Source organism: Condylura cristata, unplaced genomic scaffold, assembly GCF_000260355.1.
Source record: "Condylura cristata isolate star-nosed mole 26May11 unplaced genomic scaffold, ConCri1.0 scaffold00039, whole genome shotgun sequence".
In the NCBI taxonomy this organism is placed as follows: domain Eukaryota; kingdom Metazoa; phylum Chordata; class Mammalia; order Eulipotyphla; family Talpidae; genus Condylura; species Condylura cristata.
Genome location: NW_004567140.1, coordinates 756897 through 770424, shown reverse-complemented (window position 1 = coordinate 770424; position 13528 = coordinate 756897). Strand labels below are relative to the sequence as shown.

The 13528-nt window shown below is 57.6% G+C and overlaps 2 protein-coding genes across 3 annotated transcripts in view; one reads left to right on the top strand and one right to left on the bottom strand.

The window, feature by feature from the left end:
- Nucleotides 1-739, top strand: part of BRD7 (bromodomain containing 7) — a 33804-nt gene extending 33065 nt beyond the window's left edge. The window contains exons 15-16 of one of the 2 annotated variants that reach the window (XM_004693559.2): nucleotides 153-296; nucleotides 528-739. In XM_004693559.2, coding sequence (XP_004693616.1) covers nucleotides 153-296; nucleotides 528-583 — 200 coding nt within the window. In that variant the 3' untranslated portion in view covers nucleotides 584-739. The remainder of the gene's footprint in view (nucleotides 1-152; nucleotides 297-527) is intronic. The other variant, XM_004693558.2, reaches the window with a different exon arrangement.
- A 3311-nt stretch (nucleotides 740-4050) lies between these two features.
- On the bottom strand, nucleotides 4051-10877 carry FAM92B (family with sequence similarity 92, member B). Its single transcript, XM_004693529.2, has 9 exons — nucleotides 10858-10877; nucleotides 9457-9691; nucleotides 8935-9003; nucleotides 8754-8855; nucleotides 8631-8636; nucleotides 7800-7904; nucleotides 5321-5434; nucleotides 5085-5189; nucleotides 4051-4337 (listed from the first exon to the last, which is right to left on the bottom strand). Exons 1-9 carry the CDS (start codon nucleotides 10875-10877, stop codon nucleotides 4227-4229), a joined length of 867 nt encoding a protein of 288 aa, XP_004693586.1. The 3' UTR covers nucleotides 4051-4226.
- Nucleotides 10878-13528: the final 2651 nt, after the last annotated feature.

Genomic DNA, 13528 nt, shown 5'->3' with positions numbered 1-13528 from the left:
TACAGGAAAAACCTTGCGAGCAGCGGTCCTGGAGGGAGGACCATCGGCAGCTGATTATCTGTGTTATTTATTGTTCTTTGGGTTTTTTCTGTTAACTAAAATTAGAACCACATCTCAATGCCTGAAACTGTTTTTGATGTTCTTCTTTCTAGCTGAACAAGTGACCAATAATCTTAAAGAACTTGCACAGCAAGTAACTCCCGGGGATATTGTGAGCCTGCGTGGGGTCCGGAAGGCGCTGGGGGTTTCGTTCCCCGCCCCTGCTGTAGAGAGCCACTTGGTAGACTTAACGGCAGGTGGGTGCGGGTGACTCGGGGGGCGGAGGGCCCTGTGGGTGGGCGCTGTTGTTGCTCCATGCAAGGAACATTTGCCAGTTTGTCTCTTGATGTTTTAAATAAGCTATGTTTAGGTTTTTACCCATTTGCCTAGAGAATAAAGATTTCACATGCTTGCCAAAATAATTTTAAAAGCTACAGTGATACCTGTGCACTTTTAACCCGAATGAAGTGGCCTCTCTCTTCTTTCAGATTTTGAAGACCCTAGAAAGACTGATGTGGTTGCGTGTGGACCTGATGGGGTTTGAAGCTAAACTGCATTTGATTACATATCGTGTATATATTCTTTTTCATTCTAAACTTGGAAATGCTTTTCAGAAGATACTAAATATTTGTAAATTGTGTTTTTAATTAAACTTTGGAACAATTAATTTTAATGTTCCAGAGGTGTGACTTCTGTTAGGGATTTCCTCTCTCCCTCCAAAGCCCGGACGAGCAGTTGTGAGGGGCGCCTGGTGGATGCAGGCGGGAGCTGCCGGCTTGGGGGCCTCCAGGGTGTGCAGGGTCACCTTGAGGACCCAGGGGCATGGGGCTCAGGGCAAGCAGTTTTGCCTGGTATTGGAGGAGTCGGTGCCAGCAGGGCGAGTGCCCAAGGCCAGTGAGCCAGCGGGTCCACAACCCCAGTTACTTCCCAAGAGCTCGCCTGGAGAGTGGGAGAACAGGCCAGTGGGGTGCACCGACCAGTTTAGCAACCTGGCGGGGCGCAAGCATGTTCACGCAGAGCACATCTGCGTGTGCACATCGCAGCGAGAGACCCCGGCTGCCTGTTACTTACATAGTGAAACGGCACAGGGTGCAGTTTCCTGTTACCAAAGGGGAAAAAGTGGCCTGAGCTTTTAAATGACAAAGAACATTTCAATTCCTGAGTTCTATGCCCAAATCCAAACCTGGGGTGTGCTGGCTGAGCAGCGGACCCATAAGGCAAGTCTCCCTGCCCTGTCCGTGTCCCTCTCTGGAGCCGAAGCCACTAGGTTTGTACTTTCCTCTCCAGGCCCAGCCGATGTTGGGGTTCACAGGTGCAAATTGGAGGCTGCAGGCACAAGGCAGACTTTCCACATACTGTGTGAGTGGTTAGTTGAGTGCTAGGAGCACTGAGCTCATTTTAAGAGGCTTCATCTAACCTAGGTGACCAGGACCTGGGGCCTCTCAAGGCAGGTGGCCAGAAGTGGGGCCTCTCGAGGCAGGCCTGGCCCTCCTGGGAGCCGCAGTGGCTGCCTCATAGACTTCTGAGAAAGGAGCCAGAGAGGTGTGCCGTGACAGCAGCCCTTAACAGCCAGTGACCTGAAGCTTCAGCCTCTGGGGAGGAAGCAGTTTGCCTGCCACCTTGGGGGTGTAGGAGGCAGAGGGAGGAGGAGGGGTGCACTGAGGAGGGCGCCAGCTGGTGGTGGCCTTAGCTAGTCTGTCGTATTTCTCCACTTGACATCAGAAGCCACTGGCTGGAGCCACAAAGCCCTCTTTCCTGATAAAGCTTTTATTCTTAAGACGGGGATGTTTCCCTTAAAGAGCCTATGGCTGAGTTTTAGGTTAAGTGGGCTGGCAGTGCCCTTATTGACTGACGTGCAGTGCCAGAGCCTGGCAGAACTCGCCAAGCCAGACTTTCCCCTGCATTGTAACCCACGTGTCTGGCAACAGAAATGTGCTGGTCTCAGGATAATGGGGGATGGGCAGGGGTGAGTCTTTCCAGATTGTTCACACCCAGAGTGCACACAACACTCGGGCCACCCCGACATCGCTTCATGTGGGGCTCGTTCTGGGCCCTGGTCTCCCTTACCATTCCTGGGCCAGTGTATCTGATAACGGGGGTGGGGGTTAAACTCTGTCCTGTCCTCTGGCCACGGGCCTATGAACCCAGGTTGGCTAGCATGGGCTCCTAGCAATCCAGCCCCGTGACGGGGACTTGCACGTCCCAGGATGTAAGGGAGGCCTCGTTCTCGGGATTGGAAGGGACACACCATCATTTGCAGGGGAGCCAGCGCACCCTTAGCTCACCCCTCTCCTGACTCCTCCACGTACCCACGTCCCTCGGTATGTCTGGGAGAGCCCCGATCCTGGCTCCGTCTGCAGACTCCGGTTTTGACAAGGGTCAGCCCTGGAACACCACTGAGAGGCCCTGCTGGGGTCCGCGCGTGAACTAGGAAGAGGCCCCTGTAGTAAGTTCCTCTGGCCAGGGGCTAGCCCTCCGGGGGGGGCCGGCCGTTCCCTCCTTGAAGAGGTTGTGCTGGTGGAAATGGAAGATAGAGGCACACCATGCCTGGGGAGGGGCCCTGCTGCCCCTCCCTGCTTGGGGTGTGGGTTGGCTCAGTTCTGCCCCCCTCCTGGAGTGGGGTGATCCTCCAGCGAGCCTGGGGCCACCGTGCAAGACAAGTCAAGCGTTTGAACAACTGAATGCTAGAAATAGAACAACGGGCATGTCTTCCCTCAAATAGGTGCCATGGTTACCACCGCCTGGTTATGAATCCTGGCTCTGGGGGGCTTTCAGCGACACACGCTTGTGTGCTCGCTGTCTCTGCACCCAGCCCTTCCTGGAGCTGAGCCTGCCTGCATCGCATCCTGGCATGGCCTTGGTGTCCAGAAGTCCTGCTCAGAGGCATGGTCTCCTGAGTTGTGCAGTTCTGGTCCCCCTAGGTCATGTTCTAAAACTATTTTGAGTGGAGGAAGTTTCAAAGCTCAGATCTCAGAGCAGTGCTAAATCAAAGCTGTGTCATGGTGCAGAAGCAAAGCTGTGCCCTGCACCTGCACTCTCAGAAGGTGGGAACTGAAATAAATTTACCTTTTAAAGAGAGAAAAGGTCAGTCTGTCATTTTTGCTTTCACAGATCTGTGACTGCTTTTTCTGGAATTGGCAATTATCTCATGACATCAGTGGCTTTTCTAAGGTCAAAGAGCTGACATCCCCCACAGGCTGAGCAGCTGGCTTATGTCCACGTGTTTCTTTTGGGAAACCAGAAGGGCAGCCGTGCCCTGTAGGCCGGGGGCCCTGAGTAGCCCCATGCCCCTGGAGGGGTTGGGTGCAGGAAATGGCCCCCACACAGCTGGGTCCCAGTCCCAGCCCCAGGATGTCTCCTAATACTTCCCGCTGGGATCCTAAGCCTGCTTTTCCTGAGCTGAAGCTGTCTTGTACTTGGGGACCGCAAGGGTAATTGGGGAGCCTGATTACAGCTTCTGCCTCACACAAACTGCTCACATTTAATCAGCACCAACTGTGCCAGGCACCAGGGGGCCCGGGAACAGAAAGTAAGCAAGGCCATTGCGTTCAGAAACCCAGCGGGGCAGGGGGTGCAGCTGAGGCTGAGACGTACACGTGTGTGCACATACATAAGCTTGTAGTGGAAAATAGAGGACATAAGCAGACGTGGTCGTGATGCCTGTTGTAACTCCCAGCGGCTGGACGTGACCTTATTTGGAGACAGCCTTGCAGATGTAGTCTGGTAGGATGAGGTCACTTGGGTGGAGCCCTCCTGTGTGACTGGTCTGCATCTCGTGTGAAGTAAAGGCCAAGATGGCGGTGATGCCGCCACAAACCAAGGAATCACGGATGCCAGAGGCCCCAGGACTGGAGAAGGGCCCTGGGCAGGCCCCACCTCAGCGCAAGGGAGCCATGCCACCACCCTGACCTGGCTGGGGAGAGATGTTTCTTTGGTTTAGGATAGACTAACGTGTAACACCCAGGGGTTCCACCAGGAGGTCGGAAACCAGAGCAGCAGGATGGGGGCACGGGCTGCCACATTTATTGAGCACCTTCTGTGCACCAGCCACTTTGATCTGCCACGTTCCTGGGACGTGAGTGGTGTAGACCGTTTTGTACAGATGAGGAAACACTCGGGACACGTGACTTGTAGGGGGCACAGCAAGCCCCCTGTGTTGACTGAGCTCCCACTGTCCAAAGGACATCCTACTGATGGAGGCCCTGCCCCTGTCCCCTCAGGTCCTCCACGGAGTGTTCCTCAGCAGAGTCGTCCTCACTGGCCTCCTTCCTTTGGCTCTCCTTGGTGTTCTGAGCACTCTGAAAGTAATTAGCACAGCGTCACCGATGCCAGTGACAGGAACAGGAATGGTGTCAACTGTAATGTGGTTCCCTAAGTGCTTCTCGTAGATGCAGTCACTGAACACAAGGTTGTGAGGGTTACTTACTAGCCCCACACTGCGGGCGAGGCACAGAGAGGTTTAGGAACTTTCCCAAGATCACACAGCTTGGGTCTGGATCCTGGTAGTCAGGCTGGGTACCCTGCTTCCCACAGAGAATTGTCCAGAAAGCCAGGAAACCCAGGCCACCCCACCACCCCCACCATACACCATAGGCCGGCCCCCCTCCCCCACTCACTGGGTGACAACCTGGCCTAACTGGCCCAAGGCTGCTCAGTTTTATTTACCCGGTGGCCTGATTCCCAGCCTGCTGGGTGATGTGTTGTGTGTAAAACACCACTTTGCTTGGCCAAAATCCTCAGAACTCCACTTTTTGGGGCTGGGAGGCAGAGCCTTCCACTGCACACCTGGAAACTACCCGGGGGGCCTCCAGGCGGCATTCCTCGATAGGAAGCAGCCCCTCAAAACACATTGGGATATCTGTCTGGATTACTGACTCCAGATGAGCCAAGTCCGGAGCAGGCCAGGGCAGCCCTCACAGGCGGAGGCCCGCCCCAGCACCCCAGTGCAGGTCCAGGCTCAGCGGCCCTGGCCTCAGGACTGCTGTGGCCACCTCCCCGGTCACCTGCCTCTGCACCAGCTGGACACCCACCCCCAAGCTGCTCACCTGGCTGACAAGAAGCCTCGGGACGGTGGGGGGTGGGCTGGTGCCTGAGAGCGGCCAGGCAGTGTCAGGCTGCCCACAAACACTCCGAATCTTGGCTCTAAAATCCTGGAGGGGGGGTGGGGGAGGCAGGGTGGTTGGGGGCATCAAGACAAGTAGAGAGGATACAGCATAGGGAGAGCAGTTTGTGGGATCAGGCCACACCCGCCCTCACACCAAAGAGAACAAGGGTGTCCCACCTCCAGATCTCTCTCTAGGTCATATTTCTCCAGCGTCTGGAAGGCACTGGAATACACCTCCACAGCTTTGGCATGGAAGACCATCTCAATGGTGACAAAGTCCAAAAATATTTTCTGTGGAGAGGGAAGGCAAGTTACATCACAACACAGAGGCGAGTCCTGGGTGGCCTGGACAGTGGGCAAACTCGTATGAGGGGGTTGGGGAGAGACCTAGGTCAGCCTGCTACTTCTATTGAACAGATAATGTATTCCCATGTAAAGCTGCCCCACAGGAGTTGTTCTAGAATGTTCTAGACTTAGAGAGGGGAGTAGCCTTTTCTTAATTCTGACCCCTTTTCTTAATTCAGCACTGTCTGCTTCTTTCACTCCCAAGACAGGTGTTTGCAGTTTGATGGCTGCAAAACCTCAGTCTGTCACCCACGGGCTGTGACTGAATCTCTTGAGGGAGGTGGGTGTGTGTCGGGGTGAGCCATTGCTTAGCCCAGAGGCCCCACAACCACAATTAAGTAATAGAGATGTTGGCTGCTCCTGATCTGATGGTTTGACTTGGCCCAGCACAGCAAGTTCCTACAGACTCCGGCTGCTTGTCTGGTCCCACAGGGGGCTGGGCCTTACATAAGCTACCATCAGTTTCCACTGCCTGCAGGGCCTAGCACAAGCCCCTTGCATGGGCCCTGGTGGAGGCCACTGCTTTGCTTTGGCCGCCAGGGGGCGGGGCTGGGGCTGGAGCCTGCGCTGGGAAGCAGAGTGCTTCAGCAAGATGGGAAGCACCTGGTGGGAAGAGGGGCTCGGAGGAAGTCCCAAAGCAGTCTGGGAGGCAGAAGAACGGGGCCCAGGCTGGAGAGACCTGCCTCCTGCCCTCTCACCCCCTAGCACAGGGGTATCAACAGTGAAGGCGAAGGGAGCATGGCCTTTTCCTGCCCCTCGCTGGCCTGAGGCCGGGATGCCTGCTCTCAGGCTCGGCCTTCCATCGGCAAGGCGCTGCCGCAAGCAGTCTGGTCCCCAGTTCCTCCCCACCGGAGCCGCCTGGACCCCTGGAGGAGACTCCAGGGCCCTCTCCCCCGGCTGCTGCCCTCCAGGTGAATTCGGATGCACCGCCAGGCAGACCCGCCAACACTCGGTAGGAAACGTGGCTTGTGTTTTTTTCTAAGAACTATCTAGAAAATACGGTCATTTTCCAGAAATGTAACCTAAAGCCAATCGGTTTTTATCGCTTTGAAAATGTGAAGCTTCTGGGGGCTGGCTGGGGAAGCCTCGCTGACAGCCTTACCCCGCAAGCTTAAGGGCGCCCGTTCTGAACCGCGCGCGTCTGACCCTGCAGCGGGCATCTGTCTGGCTGGAGGCCGCCCTGGGACTCTGCTCAGCAGTGCTTCATCACCATGCTGGGCCTCGGCCTGGTCTGCAAGGGTGCGTGCGTACCAATTCCCATTTTCAGTCATGTGTGCGTTTGCCTGTTGCCTCACTCATCTCCTAAGCACTTGCTGAGTACCAGCCAAATGCCAGTCCCTGCGCCCAGTGCCAGGACCCAGCCGGGGAGCCTGCAGGCAGCCAGGGGCCTCGCTTTGCTGGCCGTGGTGCCCCCAGCCCAGGCACATAGTAGGTCTACACACTAGATTGACAGCTGGTAACGGAAAGTGTTCGCAGAGCAGAGCCCACCGCCAAGGGGCCAGATGGCCTGAGGGTTCTGGTGCCTTCCCTGGAGGAGGAGGAGGAGCTAACTCAACACACAGCAAGGTCAGGCCTTCTCAGCAGAGGGCACAGCCTGTGCCAGGCCCTGGGGCTCAGCAGGGTGTGGCATTTGTGAGAGAGTAATGTGTGCAAGACGAGGCTGCTGGGCAGAACTGGGGCTTCCGGGGGCTGGGGAAGGATATGGCTTTTACTTAGGACCAGGGACCCCCAGGAGGAACAGAGGGAGCCCCCTTTGGGAAGCTGCTCTGGGAATGTGTGCTTCATTTCAGAAAATGGACTAGAAGGGGCTAGGAGTCTCTGAGGTCGGCAGACCTGAAGGCCCCAGAGTTCCTTACCGGGGCTGCAGCTCTGGGGTAAAGATTCTGGCAGTGCGGGGGCAGGGGCAGGGTGGAAGGAGGAAAGGAGGCCGTCCTGGCTCTCCCTGGGGGCCCTGGGGTGGACAGACTGCAAGTGCTGCCGGTGGGGAGCTGAGCCCGGCGCTGAGAGGCAGGACGACCAAACACGCTGCCAGGCGGGCCAGCTGGGCTGACAGCTGCCCAGCAGCCGGCCTCCTGCCCGAGGCAGGGATTAGGCCAGGATTAACTGTCCCGAGTCTGGCTCTCACAGCCACGGGAGCACAAGGCCGCACACACACGCGTCCGCCCCCACGCCCCCACCCATCTCCCATGCATGTGCACACACACAGCCGGCAGACACATGGACCCAGCACACACGTGCACACGGCCACACCCAACCTCACAGCAGACACACACGCCCTCACACACGCAGCAGCACGGCGCGGCCACCTGACCTGCAGGTCCTTCAGCTTCTGCTTCTGGAAGGCGTCCACCGTCTCCTCCAGCTGGTGGGTCGTACGCCTGGCATCCACTGAGGCCCTTTGCACACTGCTCTCCGCCTGGACCCGAGGACACGGGAGGTGGAAATGTTGGGGCGTTTTCAGTCGGGGTCATTCTCGACACCCCTGCCCGTTGGGGGTGGCTCTCCTGTGTCATCAGTGCCTCTCGCCAGTTTGGTCACCAAAGGTGCGGCCGTGTAGGACGCGGAGTAAGAAGCAGACACTGCCTGGACAGACCTGCTCTGGCCGGTGACCTTGGGAGAGGCTTTCAGCCTCCCTCGGCCTCCCCTGCCTCGCCTCTGCCCGGGGGCAGCAGTAAGACCTGCTCAGCAGGCCTGTTGTAGGAATTAAGCCGGGCAGGCGGCTGTCAGCCCAGCAGCTGTGCCCACTTCGCGATCAGTAAGCCCACTGTGGACGGTGTGGGCAGTGGACCCGCAGGGGAGAAGCCGACCCCACGCCAGGCACGCGGGAAGGACCTGGATCTCACGGGCGCTGGGTTCCGACTCTGCCACGTGTGACCCTGGGCAAGTCGCCCTACTCAGCCTTGGCGTCCCCCTTCCAGAAGCGCCCGTCAACAGCCAGCCCAGCAGGAAACGGGAGAGGCTCAGTGCCTGCTGCTTAGAGACCAGGCCGGGCAGAAACAGGCCCCCGGCCCACAGCCCCGCTCTCCTGACTTCCCCCTCACCTGTCCCGGGCTACACTCACCTGCCCAGGTGAAGCTCAGCTCACCGCATTGGCGAGTGCTTCCTTACCTGCATGCGGGTCAGGCCGACCTGTGACACTCACCTGTGACTGGAGACCGCACTGTTAAGGAGTCTGGTGGCCACTAGCCCTGTGGGGACCCGGAGGCCCCTGTGACAAATGGCCACCCTGGTCCCGGCAGGCCAGGCCCACTTCCCGGAAGGATACGATCATTTGTCTGTCTGATGGTGACTTATACCTCAGTTTCTCCAGTTTTTCCAGCTGTTTGATCTCGTTACTCTGGACACGTTTGAATTTCTTGATCTCCGCCTGCAGGCCAGGGAAGGGCTGACCCTAAGGACAGGCCCGGCCGCTCTTGCTGCCCACCCACCTTCAGCCCCTTGCTCACCCGTGTCTGCTTTATCTGTGCCCCGTAAAGTTTCAGGGGGCTGACCACCTTGGTCTCCAGTCTCTCCACCTGGGGGCACAGACACGCAGAAAATGGGAGCGGTGGAGCCAGAGAGAGCGGGAGCTGCTCGGCCTCGACCTGCACAGCTAGAGTGTGTGTGCTCGTGGGGCCGCTGAGGCACAGGGTGCCGAAGCAAAGCTGAGACTCAGTCCCCACTCTGCGCCCAGCGCTGTCGGGGTCAGCAGGGATAGGAGCGCCACCACCCCGCCAACAGCCCCCCAAAATGCCCATTGCCGGGCACCCCACACCCCTCACCCAGTGGTAGGTTCAGACCGGGGCGCGAAAACCTCCATTCCAACAGGTCCCAGGCAAAGCTGAAGCTGCTGGCCGGCCCCACGGTAACCCCCGGCTGAGTCTCATCCCTGGTTCGCTCGCCGCCCTTCAGCCGGTGGGCCACGGTCTCCACGCCACAGACGGGAGCAGGCCCAGAGTGCTTGCCCACCGCCTGCTCCCTGGCCTCACCTCGGCCTGCCGGTAGTCCTGCACTTTGGCCAGGTCCTCCGCGAAGTTCTTCATGGCGGCCCGCATCTCGGGGTTCTCAGTGTTGGCGAAGTCCAGCAGCTGCTTGACCAGTCGGTCAGCCTTGTCCCGCAGCCGGGCCGTCTTGCGTGTGTAGGAGGCCAGCAGTGTGCAGAACTGGCCAAAGTACTTCTCGGCGTGGGTCACTGTGTCCTCCATCACCCGTACCTGGCTGTCCCTGGGGAGGCCGGGCCCAAGGGCTGCTCAAGGGCGGCCAGGGGCCAGCTCGCCACCCCTCGCCTCCTCCCAGCCCTGGTCACTCGGCAGCAGGTTCGGGGAACCAGTGGGGTGGCCGGTGAGCTCTGCCCTCCCCTGCCGACTGAAACTAGGTGGGGGGTGGGGCGGGGGGGCCAGGCAAGAGCAGGTCTCCATCTGCCACCCCCACCCTGTAACCCCCATTCTTCCCTTTCCCCAAGTGGTGGGAATCCTCTCCCTTCGCTAAACCCTGAGACTTTTAAAAGCGAATAGGCCATTGGGGAGGGGGCAAGCTTGAGGGTGACAGACGGGGGCCCCACAGGCCCCTGCTCAGCCCCTCCTCGGGCGGCATCTGCGGGTGACGCCTGTCTCAGGAGGTCCCAGCAGCGCCGTCAGCATGCCAGTCGCTGAAGCCACAGCGACCGCAGAGACCCTCTGGGTTTGGACCAGAACAGAGGCTCTGCAGGCCCCAAAGTCCCATCTCCACTTGCTCTCCCTCCGCAACTTCCATCTGCCCAGCTCATCTCTGCCCCACCTGTGGCCTGCACTCCCTCTTCCCCCGACCCCCCACAGGCGTTGAGCAGTCTCAGCTCTCCCCCTGGCTGTCAGCCCTGCTCCCTTTGACAGAAGCCACCACTGAGACCTCTGATCACCCCCAAAGCCAGGACTTCCCATGTGAGGAGACTCCATGCCACTCACAGCCTCCACAGGGACTTCCTAGAAGGTCTACTCCCGCCACCAACTCAAAACTGAGGAAACAGAGGCCCAGAGAGGACACGCCTTGTTGAGGGACTCCCAGAAGCCCCTCAGTGGTGCCTCAGAGGAGCCAGACAGGAAAGACACGAGGAAGTGGCTGAACTCAGTCGGGTCAGGTCAGCTCCCCGGGTGGCGTCCTGTTCTGAGGCACACCAGGGGGTTTCTGGGTGTGGCAGTCAGGGAAGGAGGGGCAGAATTTGAGTCTGCGGCCCAGAGCTGTGGGCCCAGATGCTAGGGAAGCAGGGAGAGGCCAGATCTTCCCGCCACCCTGTTCCGGAGCCCAGTCCTCCCCTACCCCTGACCACTGCTCTTCTGGCAGTCCCAGCCACCCATCTGCACCCCACTTGGTGCACCCCAACCCAAAATCCCCAGCTGGGCCAGAGGGCCCCTCACCTGGAGAGGACGACATTCATTGTGACAGGGTGCTTGCTGTCCTGGGCTCGGGAGCTGAGGACACGGCCCCAGGAGTCTCTCCAGGCGGGAGAAGCAGCAGCTCTGCGTGCAGGTGTGGGCTCCAGGGACGCTGCCACCCAGTTGCTGGGCAACGTGACATCCCACAGCAGCTGGGGGAGGAGCCTTGCCAGTCGCCTGGCGGCCTCTCCCAGCCCTGCCCACCCAGGGGGTTTGAAGGCCTGGCCCAGCCTTGTATTGACCAAGGGGTCCCAGAGGGAGGTGCGGTGGGGCCAGGCAGCACTGGGGTTCCCTGGAAGCGGAAGCATTTCTATTTAGAGCTGTTTGCGGGGCTGGAGCGTCGGGCCCTCCTTGTCCAGGGTCCTGTGAGCTGGGCTGGGGCTCCACCTCTCTCAGGAAGGCAGCTGCCCTTTCCCCAGAGGTGGGGGCATGGAAGCCTAGAGCAAACTTGGGGGCCCCTGGGACCTTACAGTTGAGTGGAGGGGGCGGGGCATCAGCGAAAGGAACACCTGCAGCACTTTCGCCACATTTACTGTTTCCCCCTCACAATAGAACTGCCTGCCCAGTGAGAGAGCAAAACCATAGCACAAAAGAAAACACAACACCTTTGAAACGTGCCAGATGAAGTGCTGTCCACTGACGGCCAGGCTGTCCATCATGATGTCCTGAAGAGCAGAAACCAGGCCCAGTCACTGGGACTCCGGCCTCCAGCATGTAAGAGGTTGAGTCTCTATTGTTGAAGCCCCAGATTTGTGGACATTTGTCACAGCAGTGCCAGGGCCCCACCTGGGCTCCCACAGCTGGTCTGGTCCCCACAGGCTGGCTGTCCTGCCACATTCTCTGTCCTCCCCCCCCCCCCCCAGCTCTGAGCCTACCCTTTCCACTGGGACTGGCATTCTCATGGCCTGTGTCTACCCCTCTGAGCACCCCAGGGGTTGCTGATTCCCTCATCACCAACCTTGCTAAGGGCTCTTTGGTGTCCAGAGGTGCATCAGTGTTAGTGAATCCCTCCCTGTTACAGACGTCCCCCCCCACCGACTCTGTCCTCTCCTACGCCTTCCTGGTGCATGTTGCAAACCAGCAGACTTTCCTCTATTGCCCCTTCCCCAGCACCCCATGCTACTGACTCTGGTCCCAGCCCTTTGCCTCTTAATTAACCCTCAGAACCTGGATGCAGTCCTGTACTGGCTTTCACCTCTCTCCCTGGTGACCCTGGGAAGGGGTGGGGGACGAGAGGACACGCCATACCACACCACCCCAGCATCACTGCAAATACCCCACTGCTCAGGGGCAGCCCCAGTAGGACCCTGCTCCCACCCCACAAACTCAGAATGGAATTCAGTGTCTCTGCAGTACCCCAGACCTATTCGGCTCTGTCCTTTCCCAACTGTTTAACACTTGTGATGGGACCCGCAGTGCAAGCTTTGTCCTGTACAGCCTCTTATCCCTCGATCCTCACAACTTTGGAGAAAAGCTCTGTTAATCCCTAGGCTCAAGTCTATCTTAATGTACAGTGCTCCCTCTCCCTTGGCCTCCATCTCTGTCTGGCCAACTATATTAGTGACTCCTGCAGGCATCCTCGTGACAGTCACAGCTAAAGTCCAGGAACAAAGCTGCTCTAGCTGGAGCCTGTGCTGTGAAGTCTGTGTCACCCACTAGTCACCCTCAGAAGCCACACAGCTCTTCCTTACCAAAGGGTGGAGTTCTTTATTTTGTAAGGAGGAGTTGGAAGTCAGCAGCACAACATAATTTGATGAAACTTTACTTTCAGAGATGTTTTCTGTGAACCAGGCTTGAGGGTCTGTTTTCTGTATTAACTCAGGCGGGTTATGTTTTCCATTCACTTCATCAGACAATGATTTCTGCGTGCTGTAGTGAAGGTGTGTGGTAGAATTAGCAGCCCCAGTCAGTGGTTTTAAGTCAAGGAAACAATGTCAGTGGGAACTCAGGTTTTCTAAGATGTAGAAATTCTGCCTCCCACACGAATTCCCAGCTCCCTTTGTGGATTCCAGGCTTAATTTTCTTAAAATAATAATTTTAATAAATAACTATAATTTTATTATTTATAGCTTACAAAATTTTATTATATAATAATAACTTAATAATAATTCCTAAAAATAGTTTCCTTAAATCTCCACTGGATCTTTTCTTTATCTGGAACTTTAACTGTTTTAAGATGGGACCGACTGTCAGGTTCCTAACCATTTGAGGCAAAGGCAAGTACAGGCAGAAGCCACAGGAGAGGAGCAGAGACCCCCAACCCTTTCTATGACCCTGGAAAAGGGTGGTGCAGTTACAGGTAGTGGCCACCAGAGGGCAGTAGATATCCAACCGTTTCTAAGCCCCCTAGTAGAGGATGGTGCAGCTATGAGTTGTGGCCACCGGAGGGCAATAGAGACCCAATCTTAGACCCTAGAGGGTGGTGCAGTTACAGGTAGTGGCCACTGAAGTGCAGTAGAGACCCAAACTTTTCTAAGACCCTAGAGGAGGGTTGTGCAGTTATAGGCAGTGACCACCGGAGGGCAGCAGAGACACAAGCTTTTCTAAGCCCCTGGAAAAGGGCAGTGCAATTATAGGTTGTGGCCACCAGAGGGCAGCAGAGACCTGAACTTTTCTAAGACCCTAGAGGAGGAGGGTGGTGCAGTTATGGGCT

Coding starts and splice junctions, on each gene's coding strand:
- FAM92B (XM_004693529.2), bottom strand. CDS start 10,877: ATGAATGTCGTCCTCTCCAG. Junction 9,004..9,456: donor AGGACTACCGGCAGGCCGAG/GTGAGGCCAGGG, acceptor CTGTGCCCCCAG/GTGGAGAGACTGGAGACCAA. Junction 5,190..5,320: donor ACCTAGAGAGAGATCTGGAG/GTGGGACACCCT, acceptor CCCCCCCTCCAG/GATTTTAGAGCCAAGATTCG.